This window comes from Hippocampus bargibanti, linkage group LG13 (genome assembly GCF_051943395.1).
Source record: "Hippocampus bargibanti isolate YZ-2025 linkage group LG13, ASM5194339v1, whole genome shotgun sequence".
Classification (NCBI taxonomy): Eukaryota; Metazoa; Chordata; class Actinopteri; order Syngnathiformes; family Syngnathidae; genus Hippocampus; species Hippocampus bargibanti.
Window position 1 is genome coordinate 22,449,945 of NC_142746.1, and position 26,867 is coordinate 22,476,811.

Here is a 26,867-nt window from a genome sequence, read left to right on the forward strand (position 1 = left end):
AAGATTTAGATTTTTTTATAGTTAAATAATAATGAAAAAAATACAGTAGTCGAAACGATACTCAGTGAAACTACATATATTTGCTCATTTGTCATTCCTTGAGAAGCCCTCTTCTTCCATTTTCATTTTTTTCATTTCTGTTGGAAATAACTTTAACCCCCTCTTGTGGTCAAAAGCCCATCCTGCACGATGGCCCAATTGAAAACATACAGGAGTCACAAGAACAGACAAGAGGGCCAACTTTAATCATACAAGTAAGTCAAAAGTGTCTTTTAAATATGGTAGAAAAATAAACGCAGAGAGGGGAATAAAAATGTACTTATGTTTTACACAAGACAGCAGACAGAAAATATCCTCTACTTTTAGATGTCGAACTTTTACAAGTGCAGTGGAAAACAATTATGTGCCTGTTATTGGAGTGCAATAAAAGAATGCAAAAAATAAATTAATGCACAATAAACAATCAGTAATATAGGTGTGTGTGTGTGTGTATATATATATTATATATTCATTCTGCACAATAACGTTCCCATCGCGTGACAAAGTCTCTCTGACGTCATCGTCCCATGTGGCAATGACATTAGCTAGATGTATCATTTATTTTCTACGTATGTGTTCATTTGACATTATTTTCCCTTTTTTTCGTCACTCTGACATCATTTGTTTTGCGCCGGAAGTGAAAAGGAAGGCCTTCGATTGATTGAAAACACCGGAACAAAACCGGATGTGGTCTTTTTTATGTTGTTTTATTTGTATTTTTTTTGCATCTGACTAAGTTGGTCAGTGTCCCGCGATGCCTCTTGTTTTTCTTTTTCCTTTGTAATGTCAGTGACGGTAAGAGGAAGAAAGAGCGGGAGGAACACCCCGCCTTCCCGGTGGACGACAGACGAACAGTCGCCCTGTTGGACCGGGGGACGACGGCGATGATGGAGAGACAACATGGCTGCTCTCCATGTTCCAGAGAGATTGCATTGTTTTTGTTCCTGTTTTTTTAAAGCATGATGGCACACGACTGGCACGGTCCGTCTCTTGGATCCCGGCGATTCTCTCCTACGATCAAAAGAGACACAAAGACGTGGGAAGGGAGAATAAAAAAAAACCTCATATTTCATTCCGTGAGAGCAATGAGTCTCAATGTGTGGCTCGTGAACTCCCTCTAGTGGAATGCGAGACAATCTCAAAATGAAATACAAATAAATTGATCATTTAAAAGATGAATTGCGATCGAGTCAGCGTGGAGTAACAATATTTCGACTGGCAAATACGTTCAAAAGGACTTGCAGGCTAGATGCTACTTGCTAACTCAAGGCTACATGGTGCGGCATTGACTCGCGCATGCGCAGATCAACACCACAGGGCATTGTGGAAAAATGATGTTTAGCCACCGTGTATTTCTATTTGTCTTTTTCTAATAAAAATAATACATTTTATCTTTATAACAATACATTTTATTTGTAATACTTTACTGTTCTATGCTTCAGTACGCAAAAATGTCACATTACCTGGCAAAAAACAGCTTTCAGAAGAGGTTCTTGCTCTTCTGTAAAGAGAGGAAAAATATTTTGTGAAACACATCCTAATGTCAACAAACTCCTACTGCGACACATTTTACTGTACATGTTCTGAAAAGCAGTTGTTGGCGGTTTTAGTGAAAAGTATGGCAAGTGAAATAAAAAGTTATAATATTTGTATGATTGCTGTCAACATTCTCTTGGCTGGAATATCAGGTCGGGAGCTTCTTTCACCAATTTGAACTAATTGTTGATTCATGGAATGATGCTTCACAATTCAATTATACTGTATTTTTGTTTATGGCCCACACGCCAGACAGAAAGCCTCACCTAAAAATCTATTTAAAAGGTGTTTTTTAAATTTCCCATGCACGTTATGATGATATTCTGGGCGTCTCACGTCCTTTGCTAAGACCGACTCGTCGTACGTTCCAGCAACTCGAATGAAATCGTTCACTTTCCTCCCCCGTGACGTGTTTTTTTTGTGTGTGTTTTTAATGCAAGCACAAATCTCATTTTGTGCTCACACGCGCACAGTGACGCCAACTTCACACCGCCTCGCATTGAACTCCCCGTGAACCTGCCTGAGCTTTTATTCCTGATTGCTAGTGGAGGATGCTTGAAAATAAGCAACGGAGAAAAAAAAAACACATTTGCCGTAGAAAGCCGTAGAAAAAACGGAAACCTGAACTAAATGGTCACCACGGGCAACATAGTGGAACAAAGCAAAATCGTGCTCTAGGTGGCGCAAGAACCCCAAAACCCAAGGTCACTTTAGCCAATTCGAAAACGAAAAAAAGTCACGTCCGTGTGATTTGGCTTAAAACAGTTTTCGAAGCACATCCGCAATGAAAATGAAGATAATTTACTTTTTCCCTCTCTCTTATTTTTTTCATACGAAGAAAAAGGAAACAGTCAAAATGGCGGCGACAAGGCTCAAGCTACCGCTAGCATTAGCATCACCGCATTCTGAGGAAACGAGCAAGTGCATCGAAGACAAATGCGAACAAATTAGCAGCAGCCTCGACGACAAAATCTTCCCGCAAGCTCACGCGGACCTTTTGGCGTCATTTGCACAAGGTAAGTCACTATTTTTTATAGCCTGTTAGCACCTCTAAAAGCACTCCTGCTGTGTCCTCGCCGTGTAAAAGTTCAATGAACGTAAATTAAGCGTATAAACGTGTCTCTCGGATATAATACCGCAGAGTTGTCGCATTGTGATTTTATTTCTGTTTTATTACCGCTCGCGTGTGGTGGTTTTTATTTCACTAAAATCGGATTGGATTGGATTTGCCTTTCTTAGTCTCGCAGTGGAGAAATGTACATTTCACAGCAGCAAAGTAACAGTGTGATTGCCACTTCAACATTGGAGTGGCGAAACTATTTCTCCAAGCAATGTTTTATCCCAAATGACTTCAGTCTCTTGTCTGTGTGAAACTACAAACAATGTGATGTAATTGTGAAAATGAACCCAATTATGACATCACAAATCTGGAAACATTGGGACATTGCTGTCAATCAAAACTATAACAAACAGTCCGATGGGTTTGTTTTGATTGTTTGAAGGAAATTTTCTAAGCGCCTTTCAAAACTCTCAAGGACACGTTACAGTCACAGGATATTTTTTTCTGAGGGTGAGCAACGGCAGCCACACACGCCAGCATTCACTCAACCCGGAAGTAAGAAAGTAAAAAAAAAAAAGAAAACTAAATAACAAATAATGTGCTCCACGGCTGCCATTTTGTTAGTAAAAACACTTTAATGCGCGTCCACAAATGCTAAGGAACATTAGCGACCATGTTTGATTTACATTATCGCCCATATTTAATTTACGGTACAGAAGACAATTTCTGCTTAAAGTAAATCTGGAAGTTCCCATGCTTGTATAGCAACGAACGAAAACACTTGTTCACACCTTAAAGATAGTAATTGCATTACCCCCATATTGCTGCCCATACCATTAACTCATTCACTGCCATTTCCAACTTAATTCTGAAATTGAAAATATGACGTAGAGCGCTGATAGAGTGTTTTTGAATGCAACGGCGCCATTCCCGAATTTGTTTGATGAAAAATGCGTGTTGACGTGAAGAGCCACCAACCGTCATGAAAATTAGTCAGCAATTTTACAATACACGCAAAGGCTTATTGAAATTGTTGTTGAAATGACAAACAAACATTTTTGCGGTGACCCCAAATTTCTGCTTTAAAACTAAATCTGGTATTAGGAACACCATTGTACAATGACCTTGCAGGTGCGAGCCAGCCAACAGCACCTCCAGGTTTCAAGTGGCTGTGTGTGCGTGGAGGGATTAACGGGAGCGGGATTAACGTGTCAGCTAACGTATTTCGGAAAAAGCACAATGTGCGTGCCAGGGTTGGGGGGTGGGGGCGGATTTTAGTGTATTTCGCCATGAGGAGGAATGAAAATGCAGACAAGCGGTCATTCGCATCTGCATCTTTGTGCTTATGTTGAAGTCACGAGAGTGAAAAATTCAATGAACCGTTCTGTGCTTGCAAGCGCACCAGGGGGAATTACGTTTTTAAGGCATATTTTCTGTCGGTTTTTTTTAAGTAGATATGATTTCTTTTTTCAAAATTCCAACATTTGGCAGTGTTAAAATCTGAATGCATTGTTCCAATTAATTGAAAAAAATATGCATAATTAAAAAAAAATCAATCTTATTGTTTGCTACAATAAAGAAAGTAAAGGCAGAATATTTAGAAAATATGTGCATTAGTATTTAACTCTACAAGAAAAAAACATGAATCAACCTAATTGGCACATTTTGATTGATTTAATTGTAATGTGTTTTCAAAAAATATACATTTTTTTGTAAATCTGATGACCTATGACCTCCCATGGAGCCAGACCAATACCACCAGTAAGATTTTGCGATTGAAATTCACATTTTTCATTTTCAATGTCATACTGGCACCAAACCAAGTGTTTGACCAAAAGCAAATAAAAATGTCCAAATATGAGCTCCCACTTTCAAACGCGCTCAAATTGGCTGGTAAAATGTGCGTGTGTTTTAGTGATTTTTGTCTTTTTATTTATTTGTACATTTAGTTACCTTCTTCTTGGCCTGCAATAACTCCTGGTAGGCACTGGAGCGAATGAAGCGGCTGTACGAATCACTCTTCATCAATTTGTAGATGTGCTCCTGAAAAGCATAACAGTTTGTCACATACAATAAATACATAAATACATAAATGAATCCATAAATAAATAAATAGACACATAAATATATAGACCAATATATAAATAGACAAATAAATAGATAAATAGACACCTTGATAAATAGGCAAATGGATAAATAGATAAATAGATCAATTGAAAAATGACTAAGTACATAAATAAATAAATAAATAAAAAGACAAATAAATACATGGACAAATGTATACATGAATGAAGAAATAAATGTCTAAGTAAAAAGAAAAATACCTGAATAAATAAATCAAGATGGCCACCCACCTGCGCGTCTTCAAAAGCGTAGCGACCGGGGTCTTTGACATTCTGAGTGGTTTTGTCGTAGCTCTTGGAGTCCACGTTAATGGCGCTGGGTGCGCCCGCCGCCAAAAACTCCTGCCAGATCTCCTGAACCCGACTTGGGACTTCTCGGATCGGACGTTTTTTCACTTCCTGGACCGCGAGCCAGAACCTGGCACGTAGACAACAATCGCAAATTAGACAACAGGCGGTGGTCTGAACCACAACATCAGCAATTGAATCGCTCCTTTTCTTTTATTTTATTTTCTTATTTTATTTGTATTTCACTGCCAGATGATGTGCAAATATGTGCCAGGGTTTTTGTCATTCTCACTCCAATTCCAGGACCCACAGAATATAGACTTTTAGCACTATATAAACAATCAATACATCTTAAGAAACCTTAGACTCTCTTCTTTCACCAGAAAAAGAGTTAATTCCTAAATTATATGGGTCTGTAGTTATCTGAGCTTGAAAAAAATACAATCCAATCATGGATATTGATTGATATAGCGCTTTAACAACAGCTGAAGCTGGAACAAAGCGCTAACATTGACAAAAGGCAAATGCTGCCCCCTTGTAGAAGGGAAAAAAACATCGCCAGAGGTCTGACCAGCGCTTAATAATAATAAATAAAAATATAAAAATAATACATTTAATTCCTAAGCGCCTTTCAAAACTCTCAAGGTCACTTTCTAGTCACAGGATCAGTTTTTCTGTGGGTGAGTAGCGGCAGCCACACGCGCTCAACCCGGAAGTAACTCAAATAGATAGAAAGCGAGCCAGCTAGCTAATAGATGGCTGGTTAGATAGATATACAGCTATTCAGCAAATAGATAGTCAGCTAGATAGCTAACTGGAAAGCTATTAACCTAATAGATAGCCAGATAGATAGCTCATAGATTGCCAGCCAGCAAGATAGCTAATATATAGCAAATAGATTGCAAATAGATAGCAACTAGAATGCAAATAGCTAGCTACCTATGTAGCTAGCCAGATAGCTAGCCAGCCAGCCATCTAGATAGCTAATAGGTAACAAATGGATAACAAATAGCTAGCTAGCTAGCCAGACAGGCAGAATAAATTTGGGAATGACAGTGAATGAGTTAATCCAGATTCAATATTGGAACAATTTAAATTCAGACAATCAATCAATGATCAATGTATCGATCAATTGAACGCCGCTTCCCGTGTTGCGTGCGCTGCTGATTCATTGAATGAAGCAAATTCGGCAAATTTCCGACCTGAGATTCTCCGAGCTGAATTCCGACTCGAGGAACTTGAGGAACTGTTCCCTCCCCACCGGATCTTTGAGAACCTCGTCGATACCGAAAGCCCATCTCTTCACCCTCTGCTGGCCGGGCTCCTTACTGGACGCGGGGGGAGACAGGCGGGTACGTTATTCATTATGAATATGATGGGAAATCGGACGTTGTCAAGGCCCGATAATCGGTGGAAATTGGCTCGAGTCCTTCGCTCCTGTCGCGACCTGGCTTCCAACTCCCACAGCGCGGTGTCATCTGAGATCCAAGGGTTGGAAGGGTCCGGCGGCGTGAGGAAGGGGTCGTATTCCACGTACTGCTCCGTGTAGCCCAACAAACTAGAACAGACGCACAAGAATCGCAGCGTGTATGGCTTTAAAAGGCGGGGCCTGGCCCGCTGAATGACGGGGAATGGACAAGTCAGGTTAGTTGCGGCCAGTCGCGGTGTTGAAGAGCTCCCAAAATGGCCGCCATAGCCGTTTTCTGGGTGTGCTCACGTGACGTCCACCAGTTGGGCGCTATGATGTCATTTTCAAATTCTGCTGGGTGTCACACTCATTTTTATTTTGCCGCGGGCCTCATTGCACTTACGCTTTTTATCTAAGAGGGGCGGTTTTCAATTTGGGGAAGCCATCAGAATGTTTCCTCTACAAATTAATAACTCATTTTCAATTTTGAAGTCAAGAAATAATTACTATTGTGGATTACATTCAACAATTTGCTATTTTGATTTTAACAAGAATCGTTGGATTTGCTGTCGCGGACCGAATAAGATAACGTGGCGGGCCAGATTTGGCCCGCGGGCCTTGGCTTGGACACCCGTCCTCTACGGAGTCGCAATCAAAAGACAATGTTTTGACTCGAAAATGATGCCCCTCCCCCCCATGTCGATGGCTGACCTCTCCGCCACTTTGGACATTTTCAGTCGATGCCGATCCAATTGAAATTGCCAAAATGTGATCTAAAAAATCAAGAGAAAAGGGGCAAACGTTAGCCGCCGCCGTTAGCCTCCACGGTTAGCCGCCCAGCGCAACGTTTGTGTCCACCTGTTCCTGCAGCTCCTCTTGCGTGGGCTGCTTGGCCTCCGGCGCTGGAGTTTGGGTGGGGCTGTGCGCTCGGATGTCGTTCTGCAAGCCGTACACCGACTAGCAACAACAACAACAACCACACCGAATTCATCAGTTCCGAGCGCCATCTTGATTTGACTTGAGGGGGGGCAATCCAACCTTTCGGGTTTTGTGTGGGTTTTTCATTCTGGAGGACTTCTTAATGTCGACCTCTGTTGTGTTCACGCATCCGGGCTGAAAGACAGGGAATTATTATTATTATTATTATATATTACTATAAAAATAACAACCATTGTATTTCTAAAGACACTTTACAGTCAGGGGATGAGAATTTTTTTTCTGCAGATGAGAAGCTATTATTATTATTATTACAATTATTAAAATGATCATGATGATGATTATAATTTTCTTATTACAATTATTAAAATGATCATGATGATTATTAGTATGATTATTATTAAGATGATGATGCTGATGATTATTATTATAATATGATTATTATTAAGCAATTTTTTGTATTATTATTAAGATGATGATTAGTAAGCAGATGATGATGATTATTATAGTATGATTATTATGAATTTAATTGTTGTTATTATAATTATTATTATTATTAAGATGATGAAGATTATTAAACTGATGATGATGATTATCATTATTATGGGGGGAGGGGTGCGTTTGATGTCAAGCTGCTCCGTGGGACGTGAGGTGGGGGGGGCGGGGTCAGCTACGTGAAATCGAACTTAATATTGATGAACTTGCCCCGTGGACACATAAATTGACAGCGTTATTTGGTAATTAAGCCAGAGGCTATTTGAGGATGGCTGCCACGGCCAATCGTTAAGCTCGAAGGGGCGGGGTCGCGCGTGAACGGCTAATGCTAAGCGAGCATGTAGTTAAAGAGCTGCGGGTGACGCTGATGTGGACTGACGCTTATCGACTTGTGTGTATCTTGTGTGTGTGTGTGTGTGTACCAAGGAGGGGGGGACAGGGGGGGGGGGTGTTATCAATAACGTCACTCCTCACACCATTTAAATGGGGACCATATATTGCTCCACGTAGAAGAAAAAAAAATGGGAGGTCTTTGAACTCACCACCGGTCTGTGGACGTCCCAAAAGGCTCTTTCTTGACTATCCAGAATTTTCCTCTCAATTTTGTCCCTTTTTTTATCCACCCTGAAGACAAAACAAGCAGAGAAACATTTGCTGATAGCGCCACAGACGCTAGCAAATTCATTTGATCCGCGTTGCCTTTGGCAAAAGTTCCAAACGGCAACCTCGCGGCCAGTCTTCTCGTCATTTTCGGGACAAAATGCCAAATTCCAAAACGTGCCTGGTTTGAAAGTCCATTTGGCCAAAACCGCGCCGACTTTTCAAACCTACTTTGCTTGTGCTTCTGCTTGCATAAAAATGAACTCCCATTTCCTGGCGAAAGCTCGCTGTAGCCTTGCTAAGCTCTCCTGAAAGTCAACACAAACCACAAAACAAGATATACTTTTACTTTACTTGTAAGTAAGTAAGGCGAAGGCTCTTTTGGCTTACCGCCTCGTAGTCTGCAAGCTCCAGACGTGCTTTGTTTTGCATTGTTCTTTTGCACAGGTAAACAGCTGTAAGAGAGAAGGGTCGGGGGTCATGGAGGAGGCGGGTTAGACAATCGGATCTCAGTTCGGTTTTAAGTAAGTGGCCCCCGCGTTTGTTTGACTCCATTTAATCCTCTCAACTGCGCATTTAAACTGGCCCGTAAATCACAACGGTCAATGTGTGTGTGTTTGTATGACTAGTCTTGTGAGGACCATTAACATTTTATACCATATGTAGTGAGGACATTTTTGGACAAGTGAGGACCTTTTGGTCCTCACAAGTTTTTCATTCTAAAGGCTTCTCGAGGGTCTATATATGCGTCTGGTAAAGTTTCAGAGAGGTCCTCACAAATTCACCCAAAATGATTTTTGGTGTGTATTTTCATTTCGCTTGGATATACACACTTTTTACTGACTGTGTATGTTTCTGTGTGTGTGTGTGTGTGTGCGTTGTTAATGAGAGGAAAAAAGTTCATACCACAAAAAGTAAAACGATATTTTAACCAAATTCACTACCGGGGTGAGGACTTTGAATGTAGCCATTCAGAAACCTCACTCCTGCTGTTAGTCCATTTTTTATTGCTTTGTTAATAAAGAAGTTGAAGTGGGAAATGGGCTGACATTTAGTGGTCAAATGGAACACTAGTTCTTCTCGAAACTTATCAGCAAAGGTTATCCAGACCTCACAAAACCATTGAAACAGGAATGTGTGCTGACTTTTGATGTCGCTGTATATTATCATCCTCCCTTCATCCTATTGTAAACTGACCATTAGGTGGTCATTAAGCCCTTGGACGGGGTTCTTTTTTAATATATATATATATATATAATTTTTTTCAACAGACTGAATTCATCAGTCTACTGTCGCCGTCATCCACTTAATCTCCTCCTCTGTGACTGAAAATTAATTAAAGTTTATTAAATAAATATAAAGCCTGAGTGGCCCAAAACACACCGTTAAATAAATATAGGAATGAAATAATAAAGTTCATTAAAAAAATATCATTAATGAATGAAGTAATCAAATTGAATAATTAAATACAATAAAAATTATTTTCTAAGAATGAATCAAACAATTACAGAATGACATAATCAAGTAATTATAAGTCATTGAATAATTACATAATCAAATAATTAAAATGGTAAATAAATAGCTCAATAAATAAATACAATTAAAGCCTGAGTGACTGAAAACAAACTGGAGTTAAATAAATAATTAAAGTATGATATAATTAAATAATCTAAAAATGTATCAAATAATTAAACAATGAAACCATCAAATAATTACTTAATCAAATCGTTAAAATGGTAAATTAAATAGATAAATTAATGAATAAATGGATCAATAAGTAAATAAATGAATAAATTCATGAATGAATAAATGAACAAATACATGGATAAATAAATACATACATACATGAACAAATGGATGAATAAATACATGAATGCATGAATAGACAAATAAATACATAAATGAATAAATACATAAATAAATAAATACATGAATGAATATATGAACAAATGAATGATTAAATAAATACATACATAGACACAGATACACACAAACATAGATCCATAAAAAGTATTTGTATGAATTTTTTGAAAGGGCTGCCTTTGAAATGAAGACGCTCGTGAAAATGTCGGCGAGCCGCGGCGCAGCTTTCGCTCACTCGCTCGCTCGCTCACTCTAATCAGTCTGTCTGATGAAATTAGAGGACGGCTGCGTTCCAATTTGCTTTGCGCTACGGTCAAGTCACTTGTATTTCGCCGATGCGACTCTATTACCAAGCCAAAAAAATACACAAATACCTCTTGAGGGTTAGGTTCAATATCAAAAAGAAAATATCCCCCCTGTGTCTTCAGTGAGGCCATTTGGGGTTTTATTTATTTTCATTTTATTGTTTATTATTATTATTATTGTTTTCAAATCAAGCCACGTGCAGGCAAATTGCAAGTTTTTTGCTCACCATAGTCTGTGTTTTCCGGTTCCCAGCAGTTTGATGGCCAAAAGTACGGCGTCTAGAAGCACAAGGGGAAAAAAATAATAATTAAAAAAGCCAAAACATCTCTGATGGAGGACCATATGGTGCGTTGGCATGTGATTGGAGGGGTGCTGGGCAAAGGGTGTTTGGGGAGGGGGGGGGGTCGCTATAGCAGCGTCATGACATCTGTCACCCCCCCCGCCCCCCAAAAAATGTCTTCTCTCCCACTTGCGGATACCTTGACTTACGAGCTTAATTGGTTCCCAGAAAGTGTGTTGAAGGCGAAAAGGTTGTCTTCCAAACATTTATTTCCCATAAGAAACAATTAAAAATGAGAATAGCTGCTTTTCGTTAATCCAAATCAACAGAAGTTTTTCAACCTCTTCTATTTCCTGACGCCGTTGTTTGTTTTTCAACCTTTTTTGAACCACGGCACGTTTTTTTACATTGGAATTTTTTTGCGGCACGCCACTAACCATCTCGCAGGAACGAGGCAATCGGTGACGGACGAATATTAAATCGCACTCCCAGCACGTACACCGGACAATGACATAATATTGGCAGAAAACGATGAATACACGTTTGTAAAATTTTAAATTTGAAAAAGGGGCCTTGGATAGTTTCTCACGGCACACCTCACGATCTCTCACGGCACAATGGTTGAAAATCACTGGTTTAGACAACACAGAAACACCCTTAGCCACATGTAGCATTGGTCGACTTAGCGTACTGGTACTGGGACGCTAAGTCACACAAACGCACACCTCGTTCGTGTTTTTCCTTCTGCTCGACTGTAATTTTCTTTCGGGTCCTCTTTGACTTAACACTACTAGCCTGCGGTGGGGTCTTTTTCGGTCCCAAAAACTCGATAACAAACCATATCTGCACAGAGTGCATGGAAAGAAAGTGAGTGTGGAAAACGAGTCCGCCAGCCACGGTGGCGCTGTTCGACCGTGTGGTTTGGTGTTGATCCGCCCAAAACTGGTCTGCCAGCCATTGTGGCACTTCCCAAAAAGTCGTTCGTAAACCAAGATTATATTATTGCGAATTTAATATTCGTAAAGTGAAAAGTTTGTAAGCTAAAGCGTTCGTCAACTGAGCTATCACCGTACTCGTAAACCTGTAATGGTTGCAAAGAAGCGCCGTTCGGAAACAAAATGGCATCCAAAAACCAAACAAGATGGAGAATGACAACGCCATGTTGGCTCTCACCTGAAACCTGTAGAAAGTGCCGTCGTCTTTCAGGGTGAGGACGTGATCCGAGATGGGGAAGAAGTAGCCGTGCGCTGCCATCAGCGTTCCCAGGTGAAGAGCCTCAACTGGCCAAGAGAAACGTGGAAAAAAAGTGACAAAAAGAACTCAATGCGTCGGATTTGATGAGTCAAACCGTCGCGTGGTGAAAAGCCGACCGACCGTGATAATATTTCACTCTGTCCTTTTTTCAGTTTGCATCTCTGTCAATTGTTTCATCGGAGATGTCGACACGTGCGCCGTTGATCAATAAGTGATGAGTCATCATTTATTCAACGGCGTTTACGTACAAACGCTGTGTTGGAACCTGAAGGATTGGATTATATCATCAGCACTCGGCCACGCGCAGACATTTTTAGCTCTTTGGCCTTTTTTTAATTTCCCTTCCAATCGTCACGCAGTGGTTAGTTAGCTTGTCTTGCGTTACAGTTCAGAGGTCAAAGGTCATGAGGCGCTTCAAAGTGTGGGTCACGAAAACATCCACGCAGACTTGAAATTATCCGGCGCTGTGAATTGTTTCTCGAGACGTGTCATGCGGTTAGCTTGCATAGGCTAATACATTTTTAATTAATGAATTGAACTTTTAATTTTCATTTCAGCTATCTTAACTCATTCACTGCCAGACACGTGCACAAATATGTCCACTCCAGTGCCAGGGTTTTTGTCATTGTCACTCAAATTGCAGGACCCACAAAATATTGACTTTTAATAATAATAATAATACATTTCATTCATAAGCGTCTTTCAAAACTCTCGAGGTTCCCACTGGATAAGTTTTTCTGTGGGTGAGCAGTGGCAGCCACACGAGCCAGCGTGTGGCTGGCACCCAAGCAAGAAAAACCAAAAAACAAATTTGAGAATGCCGCTCCATGTCATATTTTCAATTCCTGAATAATGTTTCCTTGGCCGATAACATGATTGCGTTGTTTTGGCCAAAATATAAACAACTTTATTGGCGCAACGATTGCCATCCAAAAATAAATCAATAATCAACATGATCAGCCAAGTGTGTTTTTAGCTTTGGGCTAACGGCTAATGCCGGCGGAATCCTGATCTCATACCTTGGTCTTCAATGTCCAGATTCTTAATCATCCATTGTACAATGTCGGAACCTGAAAAGGAAGGGAGACCATATCACATCCATGGATCCACGCGGGTCAACATCTCAGTTAGACTTCGGAGTCAGTGTGGGAGTGAGAGCGAGAGTGGGAGTCGGAGTGGGAGTGGGAGTGAGAGTTAGAGTGAGAGTGCGAGTGAGAGTTGGAGTGGGAGTTCTTGACCCTGTGATGAAATAAAGAACAACAAATAGGATAGGACAGAAAAAAAATGTCGTTCTTGATCCGATATCGGCATTGATGCGATGAATAATAATAATAATACATGTCATTTCTAAGCGCCTTTGAAAACTCTCGAGGTCACTTGAATAGTAACAGGACAGAGATAGCGAGTCAGCCAAGCGCTCGCTACGTTGCGTGAGGATTGAGAATAAAGAAGAAAGAGTCCAAGACGGGGCAAAATAGGACAGGGTTATTGACTCACCAAAAAGGACACAATAGCGGCATTTTCACAGCCCATTTGGAGTCATCATAGCAGCACCTTCTGCTGCTTCCCACCCGCCGCCGTTTTTCACAACATCATCGCAACCTGCCACTTTTCTTGGGGGGGCTAAATATATCCCATAATAAGTCAATAAATAAAGAAAACCCATTATTGCTGTCTAGCGAGCTGTCAGGTGGCAAGACAGGTGCCAAATGTCAGACGCTTTGTCCGTCCGTCCGTCCGTCCGGCCGCTATTTATGCCTTTTAGGCCATTTATAATCATGAGAATAATAATACATTTCATTTCTAAGCACCTTTCAAAACTCTCAAGGTCACTTTACAGTCACAGGATCAGTTTTTTCGTAAGTGAGCAGCGGCAGCCACACGCGCCAGCGTTCACTCAACCCGGAAGTAACTCAAATAGATAGAAAGCTAGCTAGCTAGCTAGCTAGATAGCCAGCCAGCTAGATAGCTAGCCAGCTAGATAGACATATAACTAGGCAACTAGCCAGCTAGCCAGCTAAATATCTAGCCAGGTAGATAGCTAGCCAGCCAGTTAGCCATATTTATGGGCACCTCTTAATAATCTTAATAAGAATAATATTTATGAGCGTGTGTTTGGTATCGCTATTTCCTCTCTGGCGCCCCCCCCTGGTTCCGCACGAACTTTTCTGTGGATTAGCATTCTTAGCTGCCAAGCCCGTTTCCGCGCCGTCGCACATGACCCCACAGAGAGCCACGCGATGTTTAAAGTAATCTTCAAACGAGACTTGATTAGCATTATGCATAATTAGCGCAAGCGACAATTTGCGAGGCGGGTGGATGACAATGAACGGTTGCCTCGTGGCTGCTGAGCCGATTAAATGGCAACCCCAAAAAAGATGCTAATATCTATACAAGATGTTTTGACCGCGCGCCATTTTGTTTTGAAGCAGTGACAGACAGACTGACGTTGGCTGATACTCTGCCATTGCTGCCTTGCCCAAAGTGCGTTTTGCGATGGTAGGCTCACCTGAAAAAACGCTGGGGATCTTGGTGAGGAAACTTTTGACCGTTCGGATGGGGATGCCATTTTTCTCCTCCTGCATGCGCGCTATCACTTCCTCCATCTGGAGAGAAATGTCACAGGATGCTTTTCAATTTAGGGAGGGAGAAAAAAAAAGGACAATTGCTCATTAAAATGTAATTACAAAATAAATACAAAGTAATTGTTCAAGATGAAAGGGTTAAAACAACCACAGCCGTCGCCTGGGGAGCAAAATTCATCAGCACAGTAATTAATCAAATAACAGCTGGCTCGTCTTGGTTTTTTTTTTTTTTAACTCATTCACTGCCATTTGCGAATTTATTGGGGAATTGAAAACATGACGTCGGAGCGCCATTGCCCAATGAGTTTGGGTCTTGTTTTTTCATGCTTGGGTGCTGCCGATAAAGCGCTGGCCATGGCCTCTGGCATTTTTTTTCTTTTCCACAAGGGGAAATGGTGACAAGGGCTCATCAGCGGGAAAAAAAACATGTGCTGATTGTTTTTTATTTCTTTTTCTCCCTTTAACGTGGCGAGCGAGGGAATTCAAGATGGCCGCTTGGTTTGGGTGAGATGTGCTTTTTTGATGTCTGGCTGAGCGCACCCTCCCCCTCACCCTCACCTTCGCTCGCTCGCTCGCCCCTCCCTCTCCTCTCATATCTCAGCTAATGAATCCAAATTGGTTTCATCTCGTCACCTCTTTTTTTTTTTTTTTGTAAGACTTGTGTCACATGACGCCTTCTGCCTCCTCGTCTATACTCTCTGTTGGGGGGGGGGGGGGGGGCGATGATCAATCGCCTGACTGCTCTCTCTCTCTCTCTCTCTCTCTCTGTGTATTTGTATATATCTCCATCCGCTAAAATGGTCGTAACTCTTCACCATGGCCAGCTCTTTTTTAAAGTAGCCATTTGCGCTGTGACGTTTTTGTCCAGATAAAGAGCAGAGCTGTCCGTCGGAGTGGACAAGTCCGTCTTTTCTGTCTTCCGATGCACGTGGGGAATGTTCACGCCGAGGTGCAAAGTGGGGTGGCCAGAGTCCTGTCGCTCTCGCTCGCGTCATCATTCCAACCAGCGCACGCGTGCGATCCATCCAAAGCCCAAGACTTCAGGCGCTATAAAATACGTGAAAGGTGCGAGCGCATCCCGCCATTGATTGACGCCGCCCCCCCTTGAAGCTGGCCAATAAATCAGACCACACCTACAGCCCACTGGGAACACCATTCATATTTTAGGACAAACCAGCAGTGCTTTGCAAGCAATCAATCAATCAATAAATAAACAAACGGATAATTAAACAAACAAATAAATAAATAAATGAAGACCTGTCGCAGCCGCTCACCTGTTTTCTTTGGCAATTTATTTATTTAGTGCTTATTTATTTTTGATTTGTTTTTGATTTTTTTTATTTGTGTGTATGTATTTAATGTTGTATTTATGTGTTTATTTTTTTATGTATTTTTATTTGTTTTGTCAATTTATTCATTTTTTTTTATTTTGTGCTTATTTGTTTTTCATGTGTATTTGTTTATGTATTTTTTTCTTAAGCATTTGAAGTTGAATGTATTTCAATGACAGCACCCTCGCAATCGAGAGTGGTCGTTGTGGGGGTCAGAGGTCGTGTGGGCATTTTAGTGAGCCAACGAACGCTGACGAGCCAATGACGTGAATCTCAAGTCATTCCGAGGTTGCCTTCCACTTGCTGAGTTACCACAGCAACGCGGCGTCCGACCACCATCGCAAGGACATCTCTGCCAACTTCCCACAGAGGAAGAAAGACTCTTGAGGGGGGGGGGGGCAGGTGAGAAAGATGGACCTACAACAGACTGCAAACAACGGCCATTCAATGTCCAACTTGGATGTTTGAGCCCAAAAACTCTCTTTCAGGAGAACCCAAAGCAAAAAGAACTGCTTCTATCAAAACGAATCCATGCTATGCTGCCTGCCACATAACATGATTCGTCTGCTGTCTCAGTCGTATCGCTTAAAGGACAACCGACGCCTGTGGACAAGTTGTGTCCATCATTTGTCAAATCACTTCAAATAAAGGACTTCCTGCTACTGGAAGGCTTTTAGGGTCGTCCAAAGTGCGCTGATCCCCGTCAGTGGATTGCTTTCTAAACTCAGCCAATCAATCCGTCATGAAAGACGAGCTTGTTAGCCTCCTTATCATCTCCTTATCGGGCGCCGGGGGAAGAAATTTACCCCAAACGAAGGTGAGCATGACGACCAAGCGAGAGGGCCAGTGTGGAAATGCGTCGCGAATAGAAAAGAAGCAACCGTGCGCTCTATTTTTAGATACGAGATGAGGGGGGGGAGGGGCCAAGTAGTCAGCTCCTCCCCCGTTTCCCACATTCCTCCTTGGCACGTGCGGGAGAGGCTCAGGACGGCGGCCGGTGTCCTGAATAGCAATCGGACAGAAGCAGCCGGATGCTGCCGGCCTGACATTCTGACGCTTCTCGGCGGGCGAGATGGCGAGATGGCGGACAGTTGAACACAAACGCCAAAGGAGGACATGTTGCCGCCTTGAGATTTGCACCATGAAGCTTTCAAGATGGTGGACGCCGATGGAGTGCTTCTTGCTGCCTTGCTTGTGTGACTAAGTTTGCAAAAGTGACTGGACACGAGAGAGTTGCGAGCGAGTTCCCTTCCGAATAAAACAGTCCCAAGTCAAAATGGTCGGAAACGCTTGCAGAATGGCAAAAATAATCCAATAAAAATAACGCATCCAAAGTCGTTGTTGTTGTTTAGCGCAAATCCCCCATACAGCCATGACTCACGCTTGAATCAAGGGACTGCAACGGGGGTCTCAATATGTTGCCCCCCGCCCGCCCCCACATCGCGTCCGCCATCCCTTTGTGAGGATAAAAGCTGAGCTCCTCCGAATTGGCTTCTGACGACTTCAAAGCCAGACGAGAGAGGAGATGATGTGAGAGGAAGGAACCGGGTAGTGGTTTTTACAGCAAAGTGGGATTGGGGGTCACGGGGGGGGTTATGAGAAGCCACGTCACCAAAGCATGAGGTGCGTATCTTTGGCGGGCAGGTGAAAGGCATCAAGCAGTTGAAAGATGAACTAGAAGCAGACATGAGTGGGGGGGGGGGCAAAAAAAAAGAAATAAAAGTAGCGGAAGTGGAGCGAGGCCAAAAAAAATGTGTGAGAATGGCGAAAAGGATGCTTAGTGGGTAGAAAAGCACATCCGAGAAAATAAAAAAACACAACAAAATGGCGGAGGCACACCTACACACTAACAACTATGTTGTCTGTATGTGGCAAATGTGATTCACGACATCGTCACTGAGCTAAGGCTAATCTGCGCATTGCAGCTCAGCTTACCTTTTGCCTTGGATATAAGGCTGTTATTCGGATTCTGGTTATTTCAAAAATATATTTCAATGGCGGAATTTGTGTGTGTTGGGGGGTTCAACACCCATTTTTTGTCAATAATAATAATAATACATTTTATTTCTAAGCGCCTTTCAAAATCTCAAGGACACATATATACAGGTAACATCCGACTTACGACCGAGTTCCGTTCTGACCAAACGGTCGTAAGTCGAAATGGTCGTAAGTCGAAATCCATTCAAAATGTTGAATGGAGACTCGGAGGCTAAATGACACGCAACCCCCCAACTCTGGTGCCATCACACAGTCGATTGCTGCGCGAGCGTGAGATGCTGGCTGGCTAGCACGTTGCAGTGCCAGGCGTAGAATTCAAATTTTTAAAATGGAGGTCGTGGTCGGAAGTACGGCTGGTCGTAAGTCGGATGTTTCCTGTATAAGTCATAGGATAAGATATTTTTTCTGCGCGTGAGCAGTGACGGCCACTCGAAAAAAAAGAGTGAATTCCCAAGTTATATGGGTGTGGAGTTATCTGAGTTTGAAACGGGGGCGGCTGTACAAAATGCAATACATGTTGATTGATGGAGCATTTTAACGACAGCTGAAGCCGGAACAAAGCTAACACGGACGGACCAAAGGCAAATGCTGCCCCCTCGTGGACGGGAGAAAACATTGCCAGAGGTCTGACCAGCGCTTTATCGGCACTCCCAGCAAGAAAAAAAAAACAAAACCCGAACCAAATTAGGAATGGCGCTCCATGTCATGCTTTTCAGTCCAAAATAAATTCAGGAATGGCAGTGAATGGGTTAAGGGTAGTTAGCCCCATGTTACTATTCATGGTGATTAGCTTGCGTCGACACTTGCGCGAATGTTGAAATGTTAACAATGAAGTCACTTCCGTCGCAGCTTCGCACGGCGCAAAGTGTGAAGAATCTTCATTTTAGCTGAGTTTTTTTTTCCCCTATCTTTTTAATTAAGGATACGTTTTATTTAATTTATTTTTAATCAGAGACAGTCAAATGCCCGCAAAACATCACGATGGAGACGCCAAAAAAACAATGGATGATCTCACACTTGTGCTATATAAATCAATCTGTATTGATTGTATTGTATTGTATTGTATTGACCGTGGCGGGCACGTGCGATAATAATAATAATATAATGGTGATAATAATAATAATTGCTAAAGAAGATAATAAAAAACATTAAATAATAATGAAAAAATAATAAAAAAATGAAAATAATGATAACATATAATAATGATATTACTAATAATAATAATGATATGATGGTAATAATAATAAACTAATAATATTGATGATAATAATGATAAGAAGAAAAATGTACTAATATTGATGATAATTAAAATAATAATTAAAATAAGTGTAATGAAGTACTAATATTGATAATAATGAAAATAATTAAAATAATAAGAATAAGAATGAAGTACTAATTATGATGATAATAATAATGATAAGAATAAGAATAAAGTTCTAATGATGATAATAATAATAATGAAAAATAATAATAATAATAATAAATTAGTAATATTGGTGATCATAAAAATAATTATAATAATAACAATGATGATGATAATAATAAGTATTATTATTATCTGTGTAAGCTCTCAGTCGTACAGGAGTGGTCCATCGATGAGAAGGTTTCTTCAGCCGTCATCTGTACAAAAGTGAAGGTTTGGGACGTTTCGCCTCCTATCTGCCTCTTGTCCGCCTCTTATCCGCCTCCTGACGAAGCCTCTTGGATAGGAGGCGAAACGTCCGAAACCTTCACTTTTGTACAGATGACGGCTGAAGAAACCTTCTTATTATTATTATACTAATAATACTAATTCTAATCATTGTAATAATGATGTTAATAGTGAGAATATGAATGATAATGCTAATAATAATGTCAGTAATTGTATCCTGCTAGGTTCCATGCTCTGCAGGCGACTGCGATTGGCAAGTGTACATACTCGTGGGATGAAGCCAAACTAGAGAAACCAGAGCGCCGCTCGCTCGCTCGCTCGCTGCTCGCTTCTTTCCTTTTACCTCATTTGCCGCAAAGGCAGCATGTCGCCAAGGGAGCGCTTACGTCCAACATCCGTCAAAACATCCATATTGACACACGCCTGTTAGCTCCCGGAATGCTAAACAGTCGGCTTTCCTCCACCAGTCAATACAAAATAAGCGGCGTTGGTTGGCTACGTCGGGAGGGAGGATGAATGGATGCGCACCCAAAGGAAACCCCAAAGTGGCTGCGGCGGCGACACTTTAGCGCGTCGTTGACGTGTAAATACCAGCCGAGCGATGGATCGGCGCTCAAACGCTTGACGGCATCATCGTTGCGTTTCAGAGCCACGCCGGAATAAACAGCCCTTGGGGGAAAATTGCCACCTTCCGACGCGTCCTTGACAAAGAAATTGCACGCCAATCGGAGGACGATGACAAGCCGCAAGCGTTAGCGACGCGGCTGATGAAGAGAAAGAAACGGAGGCGAAAACATTTCCTGCAGGTAAAGTGGAGTCATCGGTTAGCATATGCTAATGTAGCTTTCTTTCGTGCGTTACCTTTACTGCGGGTAGAGTCATCGGTTAGCATTAGCTCATTGAGATTATTTTTTGGGGCTGTTACGTTTACTTTGGGTAAAGTGGAGTCATCGGTTAGCATAAGCTAATGTAGCTTTCTTTCGTGCGTTACCTTTACTGCGGGTAAAGTGGAGTCATAGGTTAGCATAAGCTAATGTAGCTTTTTTGTGGGGTTATGTTTACTGCGAGTAAAGTGGAGTCATCGGTTAGCATACTCTAATTTAGCTTTTTTGGGGGGTGCTACATTTACTGCAGCTGTAGTAGAGTCATTGGTTAGCATATGCTAATTTAGTTATTATTGTGTGTTATGCTAACCTAGCATTTTTGTGTGTGTTTTTGTTTCCCTTTCAGCATGACAACTATGCACGCTATTTTCTCGAGGTATTTCATTTTTTTTCTCCTATTTTGCCCCCCACCCTGACAGCCTAGTCATAACGGGTCACCGCATGTGTCATCCGTCCGAGACCCCCCCCCACCCCCCAATTGAAGTTTGACCCGCCAAAGTCTTTCCAGGAGCGCCGTTTTCATCCTTTTGTGTCGCCGTGTATGTAGGTCAGGAAGTGCGTGCCGTAACAAAAGTACGCTCCGAGCAAAGGAGGCAGGTTGCATGAAGACCCCCCCCCCCCCCCAGACCCCCACTATGCCCCCACCACCTCAATACCATGTTTTTCTCTGGAGCGATGGTTTACAATTTAACAGCCAAGCCATTTTTTTGTTATCCGTCATTGTTTGTGAATGCGCGCCAGCGAACGAGCCGTTCTCAATTCCTCAGCAATCCGCCGCCCACTTGGCAGCCGCGCCTGCAAAGATCTGACAATTCCAAATTGCGGATGCACAACACAGTTAAAAAAAAAACAACAACAACACCTGAAAGGTAAGCAAAGCTGCAATGAGTTTGCTCAAATGCAAGAAAATCAGTGCCATATATTTGAAGTGCTGCTTTGCGTGAGTGAAAATTTCAGGTTGGTTGATTTCAAATGCTGAAATCGGCGCCATATGATTTGAAGTACTGCTTTGCTTGAGTGAAAATTGATATTTGGTCTACTTAGCTATCCAAGTAGCAATATTTTGACCCACAGAAAAAAACATGTTATTTGGAATGATTCGATGGTTTTTATGTGTATTTTTTAGACCAAGGCAAAGAATATTTCTTTTTTTTTTTTTTGAGTATTCGCCCATACAGAGCATCGATACCTTAAAGACACAGTTTTTCTTACAAGGGGTGCCGATTAAGCGCTGGTCAGACCTCTGGCAATGTTTTTTTTTCCTTCCACGAGGGGGCAACATTTGCCTTTAGTTCATGTTAGCGCTTTGTTCCAGCTTCAGCTGTTGTTCAAGCGCTATCAATCAATATGTATTGTATTTTTTACAGCCGCCCCCATTTCAAGCTCAGATAACTCCAGACCATTATAACTTAGGAATTAACTCTTTTTTCTGATGAAAGAAAGAAAGTCTAAGGTTTCTTACGTTGAATTGAATGTTTGTGTAGTCCGAAAACTCAATCTTCTGCCAGTCCTGCGATTTGAGTGATGATGACAAAAACCCTGGCACTGGAGTGGCCACATTTTTGCACATGGGCCGGCAGTGAATGAGTTAATATTTTTGAATATACAAAAGTTCCGTTTCATACAATAAGCCTTTCTTCCTAACATCGATGATGATATTGATCCTGTCCCAGCTGAGCATACAAGCGCTATTATGGAAAGGGGATGCTTGATGGGGGCAAGCTACGATATCACGCTAAGCGCATCCGTTTCCCGCCGCGCGGGAAGCAGATGGAACGGCGGCGCTCGTCGAAGCGGGCGCAAAGGCGTAAATTGACAGCGCGTCTGACTCACGGGCGAGCAAAAGGAGAAAATGTCGACTCTACGCTCGCAAAGCGTTATTGCGCAATAACGTCATACTGTGGTTCCCATTTGCTTACGGGGGCCTTAGCATCTAAGCTAATAGGCCAATTTGGATTTGTGCTTTTACACACCAGCGAGGGAGAGACTAAAATGCCCCCCCCCCTCTCCGCCATTTTTTTGTTATCTTTTTGTGGCTACTAAAGTACCGCGGTGGTCGCTGGAGAGCAGAAAACCTGGCCTGTTGGCAAAGGAAGCAATTTCCACAAATGGTTTCATCCTCAAACGCGTCCACTGTGAGACTAATAAAGGCATATCCAATCCAATCCAATCCAAAAGATTGCGATCAAATGGGCAGCGTCAACGCGCTAGTCTGGCTTGACATCACATTATACGTGTTCAAATTACAATAATAAGAATAATAATAATAATACTCCAGATTCAAACGCTCTCACAATGCAGTCCCGATCCCAAAATAGTCTTTCAAATGTCATGTATTATTATTATTATCATTATTATTTTTATTATTATCAGAATCAGAAAACATTTATTCGTCCCACAATGGGGAAATTTGCAGTCCACAGCAGCAATTTGAAAAGGGAAGAGATTATTATTATTAAACCGAATGTAAATAAACGTGTGCAGAATTTAAAAACAAGGGATTTTTGGGAACGTGTTTAAAAAAATTGAATAAAGAAATCTATCGCATCGTTTGACTGTTGCGCAATGTTTGAATATTGTGCAACTTTTGAATGTTGCGCAACGTTTGAATAAGAATAAGAATACATTTGATTTCTAAGCACCTTTCAAAACTCTCAAGGTCACTTTACAGTCACAGGACAAGTTAGATAGCTCGCTAGCTAGATAGCTAATAGATTGAGAAATAGCCAGCTAGATAGCAAATAAATAAACATAGAGGCAAATAAATCAATTCACGTGTAATAATACATTTCATTTCTAAGCGCATTTTAAAACTCAAGGTCACTTTGCAGCCACAGGACAAGTTTAGATGGCTATCTAGATTGCTAGCTAACTAGCAAGATAACTACAGTAAAGTCTCGTTATAACGATATTCTCGGGAGTCGGAAATATCGATATAACCGGGACTATCGATATATCCAACCCTGCGCGCATGTAATTTTCTCCTTGCGTTCATAGAAATAGTATTGTAATAAGCGGGTACTATCGATATAACGAGACTTTACTGTATATAGATAATACATAGCTAGCTACATAGATAGCTAATGTTCCATCAGATGTTTAATAATAATAATACATGTATGGTTCATGAATGTTTTTGACGTGTGAAGCAGGACTGGATCAAGTTATCTTGTTAGCCCCTGCCCCCCCCCCCACTTTTTTCCCCATGGCCATTCTCCAAATATACGTACCTCACAAATGTCCTCGCAAAATCACAATGGGGGGTGACAAAATAAATCAATGTAATATTCAGCAGATGGACGAGAGGCCAATCCAAATAGTGCCAATATCAGGCAAAGCACACCTTTCCATTAAAAAGAGCCTCTCCAAACACCGACAAACAACAAAAACGTCAAAAAAGCCGCGTTTGAGCCAAAAGCAGCACACGGTCCTCGCCGGGCGGCCGCCAGAAGCGCAAAGACGTACCTTTCGGTAAACGATCATATTGGGGGACTCGTCGGCGACCGCGTTGCTGCCCCGCCCTCCGCCGTCGGTCTGCGCCATCCTCCGCAATGAGACGTCGAGTCCTCGTCCTACGCCGGACAAAACGGACAATTTCACTTGGATCGTTTGCACAACAGACTTCTTAGGCAACATAGGCTTAGTTATGCCGATGAGGTGACACCAGATCAAATGGGGCAATCGGGCCAGTCGTCGACCCCATCATCAGTCAGGACAATAGAAGTCATCGGTGTAGCCTCGGGCAATAGTCCTCTGAGCCCCCCTGAGGTGAGGGCAAGGACCTATCGTAGCAGAGTCCGGCAACAGTATTTAGGGCCAAAACTACCAGCAAAAATGTTTGGTTGTCTGACGAAGCCTCTTAGATAAGAAGCGAAACGTCCGCCACCTTGAAAGAAGTCCAGATGATAAAATGTCAATGTTCCACTCATCTAAAATGGCCAGAAGTGACATTGACGGTGAGCAATGCACCACATTGTGACGGCGAGCGCTCCGTTATGGTATTTTTGAACGATATTGGGGGGAGGGGGAGGGGGGTCGTGAAAATGAACATCAGAGCAAGCGACTCTCCACAGATGCAATCGGAACGGCACACCGTCCCTGGAGGAGGACAATGCAGCTAAGACACGACAGCCACTCGGGAGGTGGATGGGGGTGGGGGGGGGTCTTGCTCAGGCGGCCAAATGGAGCGCTCCGTCGTCATTGCCGTTACTTACACCCCCCCCCCCCACCCCACCCTCGTCCTCCTTCCTTCTCCATTTCCGTCGCATGCATGCAGTGAAAAAAAAATAAATGGCAAAGAAAGAATGCAAGAAAGCACCAAGTGGCGCGTGCATGCGAGCGAGCTCGTGCACGAGGCCACATTGTGTGTGTGTGTGTGTGTGTGTGTGTGTGTGTGTGTGTGTGTGTGTGTGTGTGTGTGTGTGTGTGTGTGTGTGTGTGCGCGCGTGCGTGTGTGTGTCGGGCAGCAGCAGCACCCCGGACAGCGATCAACAACGCCCCTTCGTCGGCGCCGAAACACCCACCACACAAGACAACAAAACAACCAGAAAAAAAGACACAAAAGAAGAAGAAGAAAAGGGAGGACAGCGCGGGGGGGGGGGGGGGGCGGTGTTCACCTGAAAAAAAAAAGCGCAGTCTCCCCTTGCCTTGCCTTGCCTTGCCTTGCACACCTCCAGCAGCAGCAGCAGCACGAGCAGCCCGGAGGCTGGCGGGCGCCGCGGATCGGGACGTGCTCGGACGCCGACTGGCCTTGAACGTCGTCAAGCGGCGCGCCGAGGAAGGCGACGGGGGCTCATCGGGGGCTCATCGGGGGCTCATCGGGGCCTCATCGGGGCTCATCGGTGCTCATCGGCGCTTCCCGCTGGAGGACATTCGGCGGGCGACTCGCTCCCGGTTGCCTCCCCGCTATTCCGCTCTGCTGACGCCGCTTCTGCTGCCGAGCCAGCCTGCGAGCGAGCGGGCGGGCGCGCACCCCGACGCGCCGTGGACGCGCATCGATCCGGGACCAATCGCGTGTGCGGAACAAGTTGCAGGCCGTTTTGAGGAACGCCGAGTTCCTTCATCGAATTGAGACAAAGTGGGCGTTTGAACGCGTCACGAAAACGATCTTGCGAAATGTCCATTGAAATGGAATGACTGAATAAATACATGTTGTAGCGGTTACGCGTTGTATAAATAAACACAAACATAGATTAGGTACGCCACAGTGAGCTGTATTCCACCGCGATCGTTTCTGTCCGGTGAAGGAGCGCACTCTACTGAGTCTACTCGCACTCGAGTACCGGAAATGCCAGCGCGTCGTCATTTGTTATGATCACGTGATCGGCCGCTAACTTCCGGTAGGCACAAAGCCTACCGACACAACTTGTTAGCGAACGCCGAAGGGCATCCGACGGCAAAGCCTGGCCAAAACAAACATGCGGATCAAACCTCTCAAGATGGAGGACGCCGATTGGCTGCGGCCACCCCGTCGAGGGGAAAGAAGAAGAAGAGGTGATATTGCGTGTGGTTGTATACAAATTCGGCCATGTTAACTCCTGATAATTCAAAGAAAATGAATCGGCGAGCACAGCGTCGGGAAGGTGACAGGCAGACGACGGCAACGATCCGGCAACAAACCAACAACGCTGCCTCTATTCTCATGGGACGAGCTAACCGAGAAGAAGGGGAACCAAGGATACGCTATACACAATACGTGTAGCTAGCTACCTAGCTGGCTCGATTCGCTAGCTAGATACACTAAATGGATACATAGATAGATAGATGGAAAATTAAATACATAGATAGATAGATACAAAAAATAGGTCATCAAATTGCTCTTGTTCCAAGATGATTTACTTAGCAAACCAAAAAAAATCCAATTAGTGATAAATAGATATAAACAATTTCAGACTTTGTATTAAGCTCATGGGCTTTAATTGAGTTGTAAAGATGTGCCATCCTACTTTTTTGAGAGGCAATTACACAAAAGCAGTGACAGATTCCGCTTGAATGAATGTGACGGAAACAAAAGGGTAAATATGTCATTTGGTTTGAGCTCGCAAAGCGCACGTGAAGCATGAAAAGATTCCAGATGTGACCCAAAAAAAATCCCTCTACGACTAGTTGGCTAGCGGCGCTCGTGTTGCTCCCGTCTTGTATATGTTGTTGTTTTTTTTAATCATTTCAAATAATGTACGGCGTACTACAACTTTTATATGGGAATTGTAATCCTTTATAAGGGCAACTAC

The 26,867-nt window shown here is 42.7% G+C and overlaps 1 protein-coding gene across 2 annotated transcripts; it reads right to left on the bottom strand.

Annotated features, from left to right (window-relative positions):
* Window positions 1-60: 60 nt before the first annotated feature.
* Window positions 61-25,880, bottom strand: rgs7a (regulator of G protein signaling 7a). 2 transcript variants are annotated; one of them, XM_089012785.1, is made up of 18 exons: window positions 25,254-25,880; window positions 24,103-24,209; window positions 14,698-14,794; window positions 13,208-13,258; window positions 12,108-12,214; window positions 10,881-10,932; window positions 8,876-8,940; window positions 8,717-8,793; window positions 8,428-8,509; window positions 7,493-7,567; window positions 7,313-7,411; window positions 7,166-7,227; window positions 6,494-6,604; window positions 6,249-6,374; window positions 4,990-5,176; window positions 4,589-4,678; window positions 1,503-1,540; window positions 61-1,050 (listed from the first exon to the last, which is right to left on the bottom strand). In XM_089012785.1, the coding sequence occupies exons 2-17, from the start codon at window positions 24,178-24,180 to the stop codon at window positions 1,520-1,522; spliced, it is 1,380 nt and encodes a 459-aa protein (XP_088868911.1). In that variant the 5' UTR covers window positions 24,181-24,209; window positions 25,254-25,880; the 3' UTR covers window positions 61-1,050; window positions 1,503-1,519. The 2 variants fall into 2 exon arrangements, with proteins under 2 accessions (XP_088868911.1, XP_088868912.1); XM_089012786.1 differs by lacking the exon at window positions 25,254-25,880 and having other exon boundaries at window positions 13,208-13,262; window positions 14,701-14,794; window positions 24,103-24,132.
* Between the last annotated feature and the right edge of the window lie 987 nt (window positions 25,881-26,867).

Coding starts and splice junctions, on each gene's coding strand:
- rgs7a (XM_089012785.1), bottom strand. CDS start 24,180: ATGGCGCAGACCGACGGCGGAGGGCGGGGCAGCAACGCGGTCGCCGAC. Junction 13,259..14,697: donor GATCCCCAGCGTTTTTTCAG/GTGAGCCTACCA, acceptor CTTCCTTTTCAG/GTTCCGACATTGTACAATGG. Junction 7,568..8,427: donor GGGACGTCCACAGACCGGTG/GTGAGTTCAAAG, acceptor CCTGTCTTTCAG/CCCGGATGCGTGAACACAAC.